The sequence below is a fragment of the Myxocyprinus asiaticus genome, chromosome 40 (genome assembly GCF_019703515.2).
Source record: "Myxocyprinus asiaticus isolate MX2 ecotype Aquarium Trade chromosome 40, UBuf_Myxa_2, whole genome shotgun sequence".
Taxonomy (NCBI): Eukaryota; Metazoa; Chordata; class Actinopteri; order Cypriniformes; family Catostomidae; genus Myxocyprinus; species Myxocyprinus asiaticus.
In genome coordinates, this window is record NC_059383.1 from 25,846,067 (window position 1) to 25,862,539 (window position 16,473).

The 16,473-nt window shown below is 35.7% G+C and overlaps 1 protein-coding gene across 1 annotated transcript; it reads right to left on the reverse strand.

The window, feature by feature from the left end:
• Positions 1-2,234: 2,234 nt before the first annotated feature.
• LOC127430746 (rod cGMP-specific 3',5'-cyclic phosphodiesterase subunit beta-like) lies at positions 2,235-13,243 on the reverse strand. Its single transcript, XM_051680770.1, has 22 exons — positions 12,308-13,243; positions 11,283-11,435; positions 10,976-11,065; positions 10,714-10,854; positions 10,561-10,635; positions 10,214-10,278; positions 10,033-10,099; positions 9,875-9,922; positions 8,148-8,297; positions 7,814-7,957; positions 7,640-7,705; positions 7,186-7,332; positions 6,945-7,052; positions 6,564-6,673; positions 6,371-6,458; positions 6,185-6,285; positions 5,401-5,508; positions 5,270-5,333; positions 5,086-5,160; positions 4,906-4,989; positions 3,692-3,845; positions 2,235-3,523 (listed from the first exon to the last, which is right to left on the reverse strand). The coding sequence occupies exons 1-22, from the start codon at positions 12,776-12,778 to the stop codon at positions 3,462-3,464; spliced, it is 2,571 nt and encodes an 856-aa protein (XP_051536730.1). The 5' UTR covers positions 12,779-13,243; the 3' UTR covers positions 2,235-3,461.
• Positions 13,244-16,473: the final 3,230 nt, after the last annotated feature.

The following is a 16,473-nucleotide window of genomic DNA, read 5'->3' on the forward strand; positions in this document are numbered from 1 at the left end:
AATGTTAAGCATCTCTTAATGTTTTGTATTTAAAATGAACAAAACTGAATTAGAGGGAAGATACAGTAATGATTAAATGTGTGCTCTCAACATGATGTCTTACGAAAGGATTTGGTCAGTTTTATTTATCTATTTTGTAAGAGATTAACGGCAATGGTTTAGCGCATTAGAATACACCTATGTAAAATTTAACTTTGGGACCAAAGTTGGCTTCAGTTTAATTTGAATTCAGCAAGTCCAGGTATACAATGTAACAGTTTCCATAAGAATGCAAAGAAGTGTTATTCATGGAAAGGAATTTCAGGGCATGTATTGCATCGTGGGTTATGATTCACAGAAAGTAATCGAAGCTCAGAATGTGTGGCAAAACTTTAAGACATACTGTATACTGTAGTTGTAATGCAGGATGTAGACTTGATCCATTTTTTATTTTAAAATCTTAAATCTTTATATCTCTCTTTACTTCCACAGCCAACTCTTACACCATTCTCAAGTAACTCGCCAAGATGTATCCATTCCAACAATGCTCTGAGATGAATTACTAGGACAGTTAACATATCTATTTTTCAGTAAAGGCAGAGGAAGTTTGAAAATGTCTTTTGCATGTTTTTTGTGTTTTTGTTCAGTTGTCAGTGTTCAGGTTATTCTGATTAGCTATAGGCAGCACATGGACCTTCCTTTTTACAATAACGTGAAAAAGAATGTTTGAATTAATATTTTTTTTTTAAAATTTGGTATTCTGATGTTTGACTGAATTCAGTCAGACTCTTGTGTGTGTCTGACACAACAAGAGAATCTCTCTGATGAAAAGGAACAGTTAATTTTTAAAATAATATTGTATTATTTTTATCAAATGAAATGCTTTTATACAGAACCTCACAGGACAATATAAAATACAATATTAGAGTTTATTTTTTCAAATAAAGTACTGCATAAAAGAGCATCACAGATGTGTGAGGTTGCTTAAATATAATACAATTACTATTGATTTATTATTATGAGTATTACAGTGAATATTAAATAACTATACAGAAGTGATATTTCTGTAGTACTTTTTTCCATTTAAATTGAGCTTTTATTTTGGAGTCATGCCCTTTCCGTTTCTGTGTGTTTTGACAGTAGTTTCTCACTTCCTGAAAATCAGGTTGCTTCGTGACCCAATGTGATTATTAAACCACAGATACGCTGCTTTTTAATTAAATTAATACAAAGTGAATTACAAACAGACAATGCTCATGATGGTGTGTTTTGTGTATGAGCCAAAGAGCTGTAAAAGGGATGAGTAGCCAGTGTCAGCACAACACCCGCTCCACACATTCACAAGCGCTCACATTTGAAGCGTGCAGAACATGCAAACTATATATTTATCTCATTAAATCACAGTCTTTGCGGTTTATAATCACACTAAGCCATAATGTAATTTTTATTTGTACGTCAGATGGCATCGGTTTTTGGTATATGAGCATTTTTATGAGCACAAGTACAAGTATGCGCGGTACCAGTTTTGTTATTGGGACGTCCCTACTCTCTGGGTAAAATATGATCATTTATCATGGGGATTATTCAGAATGTGTAGTAGACCATTTTCTTTTTTCCGCACCACTGATGTTTATAGTGGGAGGACAGTTGTGTAACCTGACCATGGTTTAACATAAATCCCATGATTTAGGTCAAGCCAATACAGCAAAGAGCTGATTTTGCACAAACGCCTCATTGCTGCTTAGCTGCAATGCTACACTTCCTTTACTATTAAAATAAGCAAGATAGCTATTTTTTTATTTTATTTTTTAGAACAACTCTTCTTTATTCAACTTATGTACTACATTTTTGAAAAGGTTTTAGTTCATCTGAGAAGCCAGTATTGCCAATTTTGGAGAAAGATTTTAATAGAGACAAAATATTGAAGGGTGAGCATCAAGTATCAAGTGTGTTGTAAAAGATTCTCAGAAGATTTGTAGTAAAATGGAACTGTAAGTTGAGCAATTCAAATAACCTCTACAGATGACACCCTGACATCTAGGAAGGGAAGGGTGGAAATTGCTGATGGTTCTGACTGGATAAGAGGCTTTCTTAGCGAGTGAGCCATTCAGTAGAAAATGTCACCATCTCTCTAGTATGAAAAATAAATCTTAAATTAGAAGAACAGTTTGTTATTGTATACAATGCTTATTATACACATTAACTTGTTATACTATGCAAAACAACACAAAAGTTCATAAAAATATATGCTTTAATTGTCACAGTATTGAGCATACAGAAGTGAATCTTAACATGTTTACCAATTTATTTGGAATCACCCATATTTGATGCTGAGATGTGGATGGCTTCAAAGCATTACATCTGACATATATCATGATTCTTGTAACATGGTGAAACTTGCTCTGCAAGTGATTTAAATTTGTGCCACACAAGCCTTATTACTGAGCCCTCACTTTCAGATCTGACACATTGATTTAAATATCAATTTACTTTCTTACTTCTGGTCCTTCACTACTTAAATTGATCCTTTTATTGAATACAAATAGAAGCAGCAGCAGTTTATACTGATGTAGAGCATGAAGAATTCATTAAGTGTGCTAATAACACGACTTTGTAGTATTTACTTTCAAACAAGTTTTTTTGTACCTTATACCGTTTATAATATTTACATGATTAAATTCACAGCTGACATCTACTGATGTTTTTGTACAACCAGTGAAAGAGAAACACTTGCTACCTATAACAATTAGAAATAAAAGGAAAATGATGACCAAATCTGAAAACCTTTCTGAATTTAATCACAAACAGTTAACTTCTCAAGGTTCAGTTGTAGGTCAGCTGAGAAGTCGTTGGAAGAATGGTATCAAGGCCACTGGAATTAGTTTTCTCTGTGAACGCATGTCCCAACAGTGGAGACACTGAGCAACGGGACATTTCTCAGTAAAACACACCCATGACAGCACTTGATAAAAATACATCTGAAGGACAATTGCGCAGTAACTTACAGCTTTAGTGTTCTGATTCAGGGCAGATAGTGACAGAAATGTAACATTTAGGTGGAGAATATATTCTTAAAATTACAATTATGATGAATTAATCCCTTGATTTAAATGGGCAAAACTGATGATGAATCAGAACCATCTTTGCAATAGTTGCAATATGCATCTCTGGACTTTTTTGTAAAACAATTAATGCAAATGAAATAAAGCTGATTGCCTGATAGAAATGCTTTTAACACAACATCTTGGCCCAAAAGGTTCAACATGCAATAGTAATACTAACTGTAAGCAAGTTGAATTGCCTGAGCAGCCTTGTTACCAAGAAGTAACAGGTTGTCCAATGGCTTGCTTATAGCAAATGCATTGATAGTGTTTGTCCAACTCTCCAATTCTTTTTCATATTCCCTGTGTTCTTTGAGGCTAGGTTTTGTCCCAAGCTGACTTGTACTTTGCCCTCCTCACTGTTCGCTGTTGCCCTTTTCTCTAGCAGATTGAGCAGGTCTTGGACTCTGATCCCGATCCACTGGCATTGTTGGCATTTCCAGCTGTGACCACACACACACTCCAAATTAAAGAAATGCATCACACCATACCATAGCAGAGTGGGGTACATTGGCAAAATGACTGGGGAGCTAAAAAAGGGGTCTGATTATAGGCTTCATCAAATGTAGATGCAGTGAGTGTGAGCAAAATGAACAATGTAAAGTTCAAACCTTTCTTGGCAGCTGCCTCCTGCTTGGCTATAGCTGCCTCTTCTAATGCTTTCAATTTTGCCTCATATTCCTCCTGTCTCTCTTTCCAGTGCTTCCGGTTGTTCAGAATGCCATCAAACATTGGCTGGATGGCTATGTGGAAACGAGAGAATTCCTGTGGAAAACAAAGAATGAAAGAAAGCGAAGTAATTTCAGTAACGCTTTACAATAAGGTTCCATTTGTTAACATTAGCTAACAACATTATTTAACATGAACTAACAATGAAAATACTTTTATAGCATTTATTAATCTTGGTTAATGTAAATTTCAAAATATACTAATACATTTTTTAAATCAAAAGCTGTATATGTTAACATTAGTTAATGCTATGAAGTATTAACATAACTATGAAGTAACATGAACTAACAATAAACAATTAAATTTGTATTAACTAACATTAACAAAGATTAATAAATGCTGTAAAAAAAATATGTTGCTCATTGTCAGTTCATGATACCTATTGCAACTAATGTTCATGAATGGAACCTTACTGTAAAGTGTTACCATAATTTTAAGTGACCAAAATCTTTTGTTTTTGACATAAAAATGGATAGTTCACCCAAAACTGAAAATTCTCTCATCATTTACTCGCCCTCATGCCTCACGCCTCATGCCCTCAAAGATTTTTTAGAAGAATATATCAGCTCTGCAGGTCCATACAATGCAAGTGAATGGTGACCAGGCCTTTGAAGCTCCAAAAAGGAGATAAAGTCGTCAAGAAAGGTAATCCATAAAACTCCAGTGGTTTAATCCAAGTCTTCTTTTTCACTGTGCATCTTGCCATTGCAGTCTCTAGGCACAGACTAATCGAGCTTGATATCTTGATCGCCAAGGAGACTGCTGTCAAGATGTACAGTGAAAAAGGAGTTACATTTTGGTCTGTTTTCACCCAGAACCAACTGGATCACTTCAGAAGACATTGATTTAACCACTGGAGTTTAATGGATTATGTTTATGCTGACTTGATCTGCTTTTTGGATTTTCAAAGGCCTGGTCACCATTCTCTTGCATTGTATGGACCTACAGAGCTTAGATATTCTTCTAAAAAATATTTGTTTGTATTCTGCCGAAGAAAGAGAGTCATGCACATCTTAGATGGCATGAACGTAAGTAAATGATACGTTTTTTATTTCTTGAAACAAGAATTTGTCAGTCCCCTTTATCTAAACTGTACCTTGTATACAAAAGTACAGACGAAGTCGATAAAACCACACTGAAGCTTGGGCAATTCTGCAGCTTTGTTCCTGTCCATCATGGGCTAGGTAGAGTGAAAAGATATTAGCAGTGCAGTATTAGCCTTTCAGATTTCAAATTTTTAATCATGTTTTATTCTAGTTACGTATATAGTACTCACAATGGGCTGCTGCTCAAGGACAGTTCTCTCAAGATCACCCTGCTCCCAGAATTCTGCTGCTACAGAGAGGGCAACCTAGGTATGGGGGTGGTAAACAGATCCAGTGCAGAAATTACACTTAAGAAGACATCTGAATATTGCAGAGATGCTATAGTTTAGTTGTTCTTTAGCTGACATTTCTTACCTTGCTCTGTACCTCCCACGGCTTAGTGATAGCTGAGAGGTCACATGCTGTCATCATCATGGCCCTGGTCAATACATAAAAATATATTAAGAAAAATAAAATCAAGTGTAATTATAACTGGACATACTTACATTACTATTTCTTTCCTGGTTGTTTCAAGAGACATGAAGTCCACCCATTTCTTTTCATCCTCATATGTCTCAGAGAGATCCACGATTTTCTGGAACATTGTTCTCTTTCTTTAAGGTAGAAACAGAGTCGAGTTGAGTAAGGTATATTTTAGCCAACTTCCCTCTGTTTAGCTTCGATTTAGTTTAAATTCTTTAAAGGAGTAGTTCACCCAAAAAATCTGTCATATTTTTCTCACTCAGCAACTCAATACAACTAGAGTTCACAGTGACCATGGCTGTTAAGCCAAAAAAAAAAAAAAAAAAGTAGTCCACAGTAATCGACATGTCACGCCGGGTTTGTTGTCATTGATTTAAAATGCCACATGTGCTGTAATTGAACATGAAACGGCAGTTTGAAAATGTAGTATGAATAAGATTGGAGAGCTGCATTGGATTTTAATTTAAAGATTTTAAGTGAATAATGACCTAAAAGCTATCATGGCTTCAAATATTTTTTGCTACTTTTACAGTGTTTTTGTCCTTTTTGGACCTCGACAACCATGATCACTGTTATTGTTTAGACCAGAGCTGTTTGAAGATTCTTCAGAAATTATCATTTTGTGCTCCACAGAAAAATAATAATATACAGGTTTGGAAAAACATAGGCTGAGAAATTTAGTTATTTTTTTTTTTATTTTTTTTTTTTCATGAACTATTCCTTTATTAAAACTTTATTTCTTAATTATATGCGAATGCATTTAAAAAAGATCATAACATAACAGTATTACATATTGTCATAACTTACTTGAAATACAAGGCAAGATCAGTTGCAATAATGGCAATATCAATGAGGTGGAAAACATGTTCGATTTGTCTTCTGTTGAGGTTTTGGAAGATGTTTAAGGACTAAGAAAAAATGTTGATTTGATAAATGTCAGTATCAAATCAAATAAGCAGGCAAAGACTTATATTTTGGGCAACTTGCTCATACCTCATCTGCTAACAGGAATTTGCCAAATTCCAAGTGATGCCTCTCTAGAATGGAGGATCCATGCAGCTTGGCTAGAGGATTTTGAGATCTGATTACAAAACATACAAATATGATGATGATGATGATGATGATGATGATGATTGAAAATTAGTAGTGATACTAGAAGTACTAGTAGTAGTAGTAGTCTACTGACTTGACTTGGTAGAGATTATTTGTGCCTCTGTGGTCGATATCATGCAGGAAGCCAGCAGTGATCATGGCCATCACCTCCAAATCTGTGTAATACCGCTTTAGTTTGCCTGTCTGGCTCCATAAAAATACAGATATTATTTTCTCATTCTGATTCTCTCTGAGATTTAGAGTATGTGTATCAAAATGTTACCATAAAAACAAAAATGCAAAAATAAATGGTGAAGTTTGTCATTTCTACAGCACTACATGTTTTTGGAAATTATTTTTTATTTTTTCTTGGTGGCGCAAGTGGCACAGAAATGACACATTTAATCTTTAAATATTAACAATTGAATTCAATTTTAATTTAGTTTAGATCCTGAGAAAGCTAAGTGGGTCATACCGTGAGTAATGTGAACATGGTTTGCCCCACGTTGAAGCCGTGGCGCCAGTTGTGATAGGTGATTTTCCTGTAGCCTTTGCTGACTGAGTACATGAATCTCACCAAAACCTGGCAAAAGTAAAGAAGACAGCAGCTTAATTACATTTAAGTTACGTGTAATTTCACGATAAAACTAATGCTTCTTACAAAGCTGGTATCTCCATCATCACAAAGGCATCACAAGCAAGCAAGTAGCATTTACCTCCTGAGGGATCTGGAACTTTTTAACCACTCCAACTTCATAGTACATTTGGATTCCACACATTACAAGTTCCAATTCAGTGCAGTCAAAGTCTGAGAAATGAAAGGCATAGATCTCGAACTTCTTTGGACCAGGCAGCTCTTTTTTCTGCATGAAAAATAACAGATGAACAAAACAGAAGTCAGAAAGGCTACAGAGGTGAAATGAGTAATAAAAATGAGCTGGTCATGTGATCTCAACATGGTGGCTTCCATAAGACGACCCACACCATATAAAATAAATCAGCTTTTATTAGTCCACTGATATGACTGTTCATCTCATGTGAGTGTAAAATCATTTTAAAAATATTTTTGCTAAAGTACTTTTCATTTCTTTAGGGGTAAAACATTTTTAATGAGGAAAATATTACTGAGTAAAAGTTTAATAAGATAATAAGAGAAGCTTTTCAGTGTACCAGAATTTCCAAAAGCTCATCCTCTTCACAATCCCATGGCTCTCTGTCAAAATACTCTCTTGTTTTCTGCAATAGAAATACCAAGCAAACAGAACAAAAAGATTGTGAATCAAGATCCTAATTAAAGTAATAAAAGGTCAGTAGGTCTTCAATTAAAGCAGCACTTGCACTTACAAGGATATTTTGAATCTCATCATCTCGACATTTGACATGGTAAAGTACCATGTCCTGGGCAATGCCTTTCCTGTTCTCCAGCTTATTCATTTTGTCGTAGGTGTCTGTGTTGAGGGCCGACCAACCCAGAAACTGTGTCAAAGCCTGTCAAGACAGCAATGCCTCATTCCATGACTCAACAAGTCAGTGATCTTTGTACTCAATCAACTCAATCAATAAATGTAATCTATCTATCTATCTATCTATCTGTCTGTCTGTCTGTCTGTCTGTCCGTCCGTCCGTCCATCTGTCTCTCATCTATATATCTATCTGTCTGTCTGTCCATCTGTCCTACCTCCATGAGTTGTTCATCATGGTCATCGAATGGTTTGCCATCCTTCCTGTTGTAGAAAGTTGCAACGCCGACAATTTCTTCTTTTTTGTTGACAATTGGCAGAGACAGCACATTCTTGATAGTCCAACCACTGTCATCCAGGGCCTCCTTCTACAGAGACAGGAAAAGTCAAAGTTTTTTTTTGTGAAGCCCTTGTTATAATACTACAAGAAAACAAAGTATGTGCAAATTGTAGGTGTGTGCAAATCTTTGATAAACATTTTTTTTTTTAAAAAAATGCATAAAAAGTAACCGTAAGTGAAAAAAAATAATAATAAAAAAAAGTTTTAAAAACAGCTAGTAAGACTCTAAAATCCATTAGTTTTATATAAAAAGTGTTATTACTGCAAAGCAAGGAACTTCAACCATTAAAGGTGTCATGACATACCTTTTTTATTATTTTGACATGTTCTTGAGCCGTTCTTTATAAATAATTTTTTTGTAAAACATGATAATTTTCCACCCTCATTCTGACCCTCTGTCTGAAACACTCGGCTTTGGTGCTACTTCTCCTTTAAGACTTGACAGTAAACGCCCACTGTAATGATTGGATCTTGGCTCTTGATTGGCCCGCATCTCACTGCTCACCACTACTGAGCGGGACTACGCAAGTGATAAGGTAAAGTAGGAGGTAATAGGTGTGCTCGACTTGAGCTGCATTTCCATTTGCCAGTTAGCGAGATTTGACGGTTGCAGTCGGTGGAGGAGTTGAAAAGAGAGCTGTCAAGTTGGACACTTTGTGCTTCCAATCGCATGCTGAACCCACGCATGTCACGGAAGATTGCACGATGTTTGATTTCTTTATTACAGACGAAGTGAAATTCAGATAGACAGATGTTTAAATTTTACATAAAATAACCAGAAACATTGTTCATTTGAAAGGTTTATGTGCTGTTTAATACAGTATCTGCTGTGTGTACAAGAAGAAAGTCCAATAAAAGCCTGTAATATTTAAAATACCAATAAAAATACCAAGGAATAAACATGATATTACTATGAAAAACATATTATAGCATGATATAAACATGATGTACTGTTATAAAAACACGTTGTGAGAGTTTAAACCGAACTTGAGATGTCAGAATAAACACCATGGTAATGGCATACTAATATACTACTCTTATTTCTGTCAAAGACTGACATAGCAGAAGTAGTAAGAGTAGAATGTGAAGTATGCAATTGCGATCGCAGCCCATGAAACACATGTAACTGTTGTCAAGTTGTAAGTTTGTCCAATCGTGAATGCAGTTGCTCCAGCTGCTGCACCAGCCAGCTGCTCTCGAATCACTTTCGCGGTATTTTGATGGCAGACGTCACAGTGATGCAGTGGTGGCGCCGTGTCAAAAAGGATAAAATTTCTAACTGACATGCACTGCTTCAAGTCCAGCGCTGATCGGTCTGCGCAGTGCTGCATGAAGTTGAACACACATGAAGTTGATGTGTTGTGGAGGTGGCCAGATGCAAATGTCTACTACAGTGTGACATCACAATGTTGAGGAAGTAGAGTAGTTTTGGCAGCTTGGTTTCAACAAATGCTCTTTTCGCAGTGAGGAGCAAGTTTTGAGTTCTGAAACTTACAGTGTGTTTTTATAGTAAAATGACCTCTTATATGTCAAAAGATCAGGGAAAATTTGTTTCCTTATGTCATGACACCTTTAAATATCACGCTTTACATAGTTAATATCTACCTGAAAGTTGAACATTTCCTCTGATGCTGCATTCATGATGTTGCAAATCTTGAACACACAACAACAACAATAAAAAAAATTAATTGTAAATTGATATTTGTACATTTCCCAAAACAAACATGCATACTTCATTCCCAAAGAAATTAAGATTTACTTACCAATCCGCTCTCTGCTACATATGTGGGTAGTCCACTAGCTAAAGCCCAGTGATCTGCAGGAGGATTTCTGTGGAAGAAAAAGAGGTACATTATATATTTAAGGCATGCTTTGGAAATAGCAATTAGAATAAGAATAATTCTGAAGAAAAGGTCACTAGAAAAAAAGGGAGGAAAAACTTACGGTATGACCTTGATGTCCTCTTTTCCATGCAAAATATAATCAATAACTTTGTAGAAAATGACTTCCTAAATGGATAAATATAAAAAACAATCAATAATTATTTGGCTTTTTAGAGACCTTAAAGGGATAGTGCTCTTTCCATACTGTGAAAGTGGATGGTGACCAGAGACAGCCCTTGTCACCATTCCCTTTCATTGAATGGAAAAGAGCAGCTTGGACATTGCTGTGACTAATCTTTTGGTATTCCATGCAAGAAAGAAAGACATTTGAGTTTGGAATTACATGACGGTGAGTAAATGTTTGGATGAACAATCCCTTTAATGTAAAATGTGAAACATGAAGCTTACCCTTCCATCTGGAGTTACAGGGCCAGAATACGGTGGCTGTTCTCCCATCAACACAGGCCAAACATCAAAGAACTCCTGCAGGAGAACAACCAATCAGTCTGACAAAGAGAGAGACTGAAGCCTCAAAATTCAGTGTTTCCATGATTGACGTACCTTTTCCTTTGTCATGTCCAGCAGGCCAACAGAGTACCTGTCACAGTTGAGGTAGGCTCGCACTGTGTACAAAGCTTTGTGAAACTGTCGTTCAATGTCTGTGAGCTCTTCAAACACCTTGTTAGCTGACCACAACAGCAGCTATGTATGGGAATAATGGGATACATGAAAAAGTTTTACAAATGTGATCTTTTTCAATTTGTATGTAACAATGCATACAAATACACTTACAGTATATTGTTTACTGCATTCTGAAACTGACCTGTCCTTTACGTGTTTCGCAGTTATGAAGGTAGCTCAGATGAAAAATCTTCAGGTTCAGAGAGCCAACTTTCAGATACTTTAAAAAAAGCTTTGAGAAAAAGACATTCTGACTTTCTTTTAAAATACTTAATAAAATAAAGAAATTAGGTCTTTATGACCAATAAAATTGCTTATATTTGAGGGTTCTTTAGGGTAACTAGAGACGTACTTTGGGAGGTGCTTTGTAGGCGGGGACCATTTTTGTTGATATACAGGTAGTTAAAATGGGTGGTGGAAAGTTAAGGCAGATGGCACTTGTAACTTACATCCTCATCTTCATCTGTAAAATGGGGTCCAGTGGTCTTGTTGACAGCCATGATGACAGCTACTACATCCTTGCCATTCATGATGGGTGCGGCCAAAATGTTGCGTGTGGTGTATTCAGTAAGTTCATCAACAAATGAGCTGAAGTGACTATCCTAGAATGAAAGCAAAGCCACTTTTGTCATTAACACTGTCCTAACATATTCAATTGTAGGACAGACAAGTTCATTTCAGTGTCAGTCTGCAAAAACTGAAAATTCTGTTAAATATAATTTATTTCTTGATTTATTTTTATTAGAATTTGCTTTCTGACTAATGAAGCCCAATATTTAATCAGAGGGATTACATACACTGGCACATTAATGTACACAATGAAAAATGACTTCAGCATTAATCAACAATGCATAATGCCTAGTAATAGTTTTAGACTTGGCACATTCTTATGCACACCTGTAAACATTTAGAGGCAACTAATTATTGCTAATGGGTTAATTGCTTGTAGATATTAGAAGATGTAGAAGTAAATTAGGAGGAAATCATTATGTTTTTTAACAAGGTAATTAATGACAGAGTAAACAAATCAAAATATTTAATGTAAAACTTAAGTAGAGACACATTTTTAAATGAACAATCATTTCAAAGTTTATTTTGTGTGTGTGTGTGTTTGTGTGTGTGTGTGTGTGATTCAAAATCTGAGAGTAGATTTGGTCTTTTAAAGAGTCCTGCTGCATCCCATTTATGTCACAGGGGAAATAATCCTCCATGCTAGAGATGGGTCATGCAATACTGAAATAAATGGATTATGTCAAGAGGATTTTCCAAGCCTCAAAATATGGACTGACTATACCTGCAGTTATGCAGTTAAGATAATTTATAATAGTTTCTGATAGGCATAATAAACAGACATCCATATTCATTTAAGTATGACTTGTCTGGTTAAAAGTTACTTCTACAGAGTTTGCAATGTATGATTTGTGTACATGTATTTTAATCTCAACAATGTTCAGTTTAATGCGCGCATTTTTACCTGTTTGGCATCCTTGACATTGATGGGCTTCTTGGTTTGAGCAACATATCCTACTATGCCGATATCAAGAGGGAAGACAATCTCAGAATCCGGAGGCACTACACAATCATCAAGCGCCGAATCTTTGTTAATGTTGAAGAGTCGTGTAGCCAGCTCGGCAACACCATTCCGCTGTCGATACATGAAGAGGCTACATCTGTCGGCATGTATCAGAGCACTGATCCTCTGCAGAATCTTAAAAATCACTTTCTCCATATTAACGTTCTCCTGCATGTCTGTAATTAGATCGTAGAATATTTTTCCCTCCTCTGCTGAGCTTATGTCCTTAAAAGTATCCAGATCCACTTTGGACTCGGGTATTCGCATGATTGAGGCCACGGCACCAGGCTTGAGCTTTTTATCAAAGTAACTCCTGGCAAAATCTGGATTTCCATCCAGGAACTTTTCCACGTCTTCTTTTTGGATACTCATCTTGGGTATGGGATCTTCTGCCCCAGTCCCAGTACTGGAAGGTGAGGATCAAGTAGTGAGTGTTCAAATAAGCTTTCAGGGTGGAAAATAGAGTATTTACAGTATATTGAGGAATCGTGAGATGAGACGCCTGCAACAGCAGGGGCAACCCAAGTCCAATCCAACTGTCATCAGCAAGGTGTTTTCCTAATAGTGTTGAAGGTGAACCATGATCTGCTGTAGTAAAACTGATCAGGTGACCTGCATCAAAGCCTGAGCAAACAGCTGAAACTGAATGACATCCTGCTCTTCACACTCTCTCTGTCCTGGGAGGAGAAGAGATGCTCTTAATGAATGTTTTAGAGTCAAAGATGTGCAATCATAAAGTATGTGTGTGGCATATATGCACATTAATTGACTTTGTTCCTCTCTGTATCCTCTCCCACAAGCCTGGTCTTCACAATACAATCTCTTTAAGTTCTTATTAAAAACTAACTCCTCATTTCTAAGCCCTATTTAACCAGGCCACTAGCTGATTATCTCAGCACCCCATTTGTCTTCTTACTCAATGTGACTGCTACCAAGAGAGCAATGAAAAAAACTGAAAATAACCTATATACATATGAAGATTTGTCAGTAAATAAATATGACCAAAAGTTGAGAGGTCCCTCAGAGTGTGATGACTGACAAAAATTTGACTGGCAAAATGACAATTTTAAAATATTCTGTGTTCAATACAAGTAATCAACAGCATTTGTGACAATGTTAATTACTACAAAAATAATATCCTTCATATTCTCAAAAAAAAAAAGTTTATGGGGCCAATCCGTAAACTACTGTAAAATACTCACTAACACAACTGTGATGCGACACAACAATGGCCAAATACATTTTTAGAAGATATTCCATTAAGTTCCTCCATTTATGTGCTTAACAGCATACACAATAATTGTAAGAGTGTACAGCTTGTTTGTAGAAAGTAGAATATAAATAAATGAAACGAGTATCCGATCTAAAGATATACTTACTAATGCATTGGTAAAATATGTTTTTATGTTTTATTTCTATGACTTATGCTATATTATTTATGTTATGAGACATATTCATCATTTATAATCAGTTATGAAATCTTATTTTTGTATCTGCATTTCTGTAATCATTTATCTATACATTCATGTTATCAATGTACTTGATAATCCTCAAAATATATGCAGAAATATTAAGTATTTCTTTTATTATAATGTTAAATAAGATGTTCATGGTTACTTTGTTGCTTCTAGAAGCCTCTGAGACATGTTTATGTGTCCTTTGTCTAAACAATGTGTAGCAGAGATATGAGAACAGATGTCTTTGCCAATTGCTACTGTATGTTTTGCTCTGTGTTATAGTTTGCGTCAAACAAACCTGCAGCTGGGGTGTTTTAGTGTGCCTCTTCTTGACCTCTTCAGCCTAACCACACATTTCTCACACTGTGGCACAATATGTTTAGCTTAAAATTCTTAGAATTGTGGGAATATCACAAGCAAACCTCAAAAGCAAACTTCGCAGAGACAGTGCTTACGAACATATGCATTATTATAAAGGTTCGGACGAATATCTCCTCGTCTCTTCTCCTCTTCTCATCTTGCTCTCTGCACTGACTGCATCTCTTAGGCCTCAGTCTATCTAGACTTGATCCTTTCATTTATTTAGTTTATTAGACAAGACTACATACTATAGACTTAGTTTATGTGTTATATCTTTAAGATTTATTTGTTCAATATATATTCAACATTTATTACTTTTGTTATTGCATTAATACAGTGCTCATTTTAATTGATTTTATTTCATTTATTTAAGTTTTACAAATTAAACTTGTCATTCCTTCAACAAACCATCTGGTTGACTGAAATCATTTTCTTAAATTATTTAATTAATCAGTTATGTGACATTCAATGCTCTCTTTGTTCAAAAGAGAATCTGTGTTTGTTTTGGAAGAGGCTGTATTTCAATTTGGTGCATGCTAAATACTACAACAAATAATTGAGGGATGCCGTCCTAAATGAGATAACAATATGGAGTCTAAAGTTCATATCTATATAAAGTCCCCATACCCTAACCATCTTAAGCAAAAGGTCATAAGGATAATCAGCATTTTAATAGCTCCATACCTGCACAAAGCAAGTCAAAGCTTTGGCTGCTGAGGGAAACACAAAATCCTGTGTGCATCTTTGAGTGTTGGTATGTGTCTGTGTGGTGTCTCTATTGGTTTAATATGTCTGTCTGTGTTATTGTATTAAGAGAACAAACCTTGCAGTTTTTCTATACAGACTTTGAGATCAGCTTCGAAGCTGCACATGATGAATAGTCATACAGTTGTAAGGTAGTTGCCATTTAACAGATGATTTAACCAATTCAATTTACGTTACACTAAATGCAAACACAGTTTCTTTGGAGCAACTTGGGGATTAAAAGGAAACAGGATTGGGATATTAGTAACTCTCCATTTTCTGAGTCACTCCTGCTAGGGTTTGTACCTACAATCTCTGTGTTAGCACCTCAGGTCCACAATCATTAAGACATGACCACCCCGTGTGTACTGATAATTAAAATATAAGGGAAGACAAAGGTCTTGAGTTAAATCTAGATTAGAATTGACACTGAGAAGTAAATCAACCAGACGTAGTCATTCTGTTGACATAGTTTTGGATAGAACTGCTATTAATTCGATGGGAAATCTGGTCCATTCACAGTACCCATAGACAGAGGGATATCTGTAAAAAGCTGAACCCCAAGTCATTTTTATTAGAGGTACCAGTGGGGTTTCTGTACCAGTAGTAATCAGTATCTGAATCCAACCCTCAATGCTTTTCTCTATGGTTCTCTTGCTGGCTGGTGTGCCACCTAGTGATAGGAATCATATGATAGTTATAATGTCCTGTTGATGCAGAGTGCAAATATGATAGGCCTACCACACATAAACAGAGATAGCCTACCCAGTAAAGTAAATGATTACAAATGATCAAGATTAAAAAAAAATATATATTCCATAATGACTTAAGGTTTTAAAGATAAGATGAATACAATATATCGACTGTCAATCTAAATCACTTTGTCATTGCCTAAAAAGCCTACAAGGATGCACTAGACCACACAATTTGTCTGATTTGAACCAGGGCTAGCTCTAGCTCTAAGATGTAAGGTGGGCTATAAGACTCTTAAGGTGGGCCAAGCTCATGATTGGGTGGGCCTGGCCCCCCTGTGGAGCTGGGCCTGATTTGAACCTATTGCTCTTGCATCCAAAAGACCTTGACTTTCATGATTCTCTCCTGATTCGACTGAACATATGAACGCGCTATCTATCTGCTAAATATTACAAATAGGGAGACAAATCTTATCGCACATAACTTAATTTTTTTTGTTCATTTCAATGTTCATAATGTTTAAGACAAAAACATATCAAATTAATTTATATTCAAAAACACAGATTAAATCTTACAGCAGGCTATAAAATCTCCCAATTGGAGACCCATAATGCATTATCCGGAGTTTTTCTCTCTTGTGATTTTCATTTAGATTCGCAAAAGAATCGAATTGGTCTAAAGATTTGACTAATGATTTGTTCACAAATCGGACCCTAATATCAAGGAGTCACAGGAGAAATAGATCAGAATAAAAGTAGTAATTTTTACATTAAGTATTTTACATGTGACATGAAACAAAAGAAGTTCATAGTA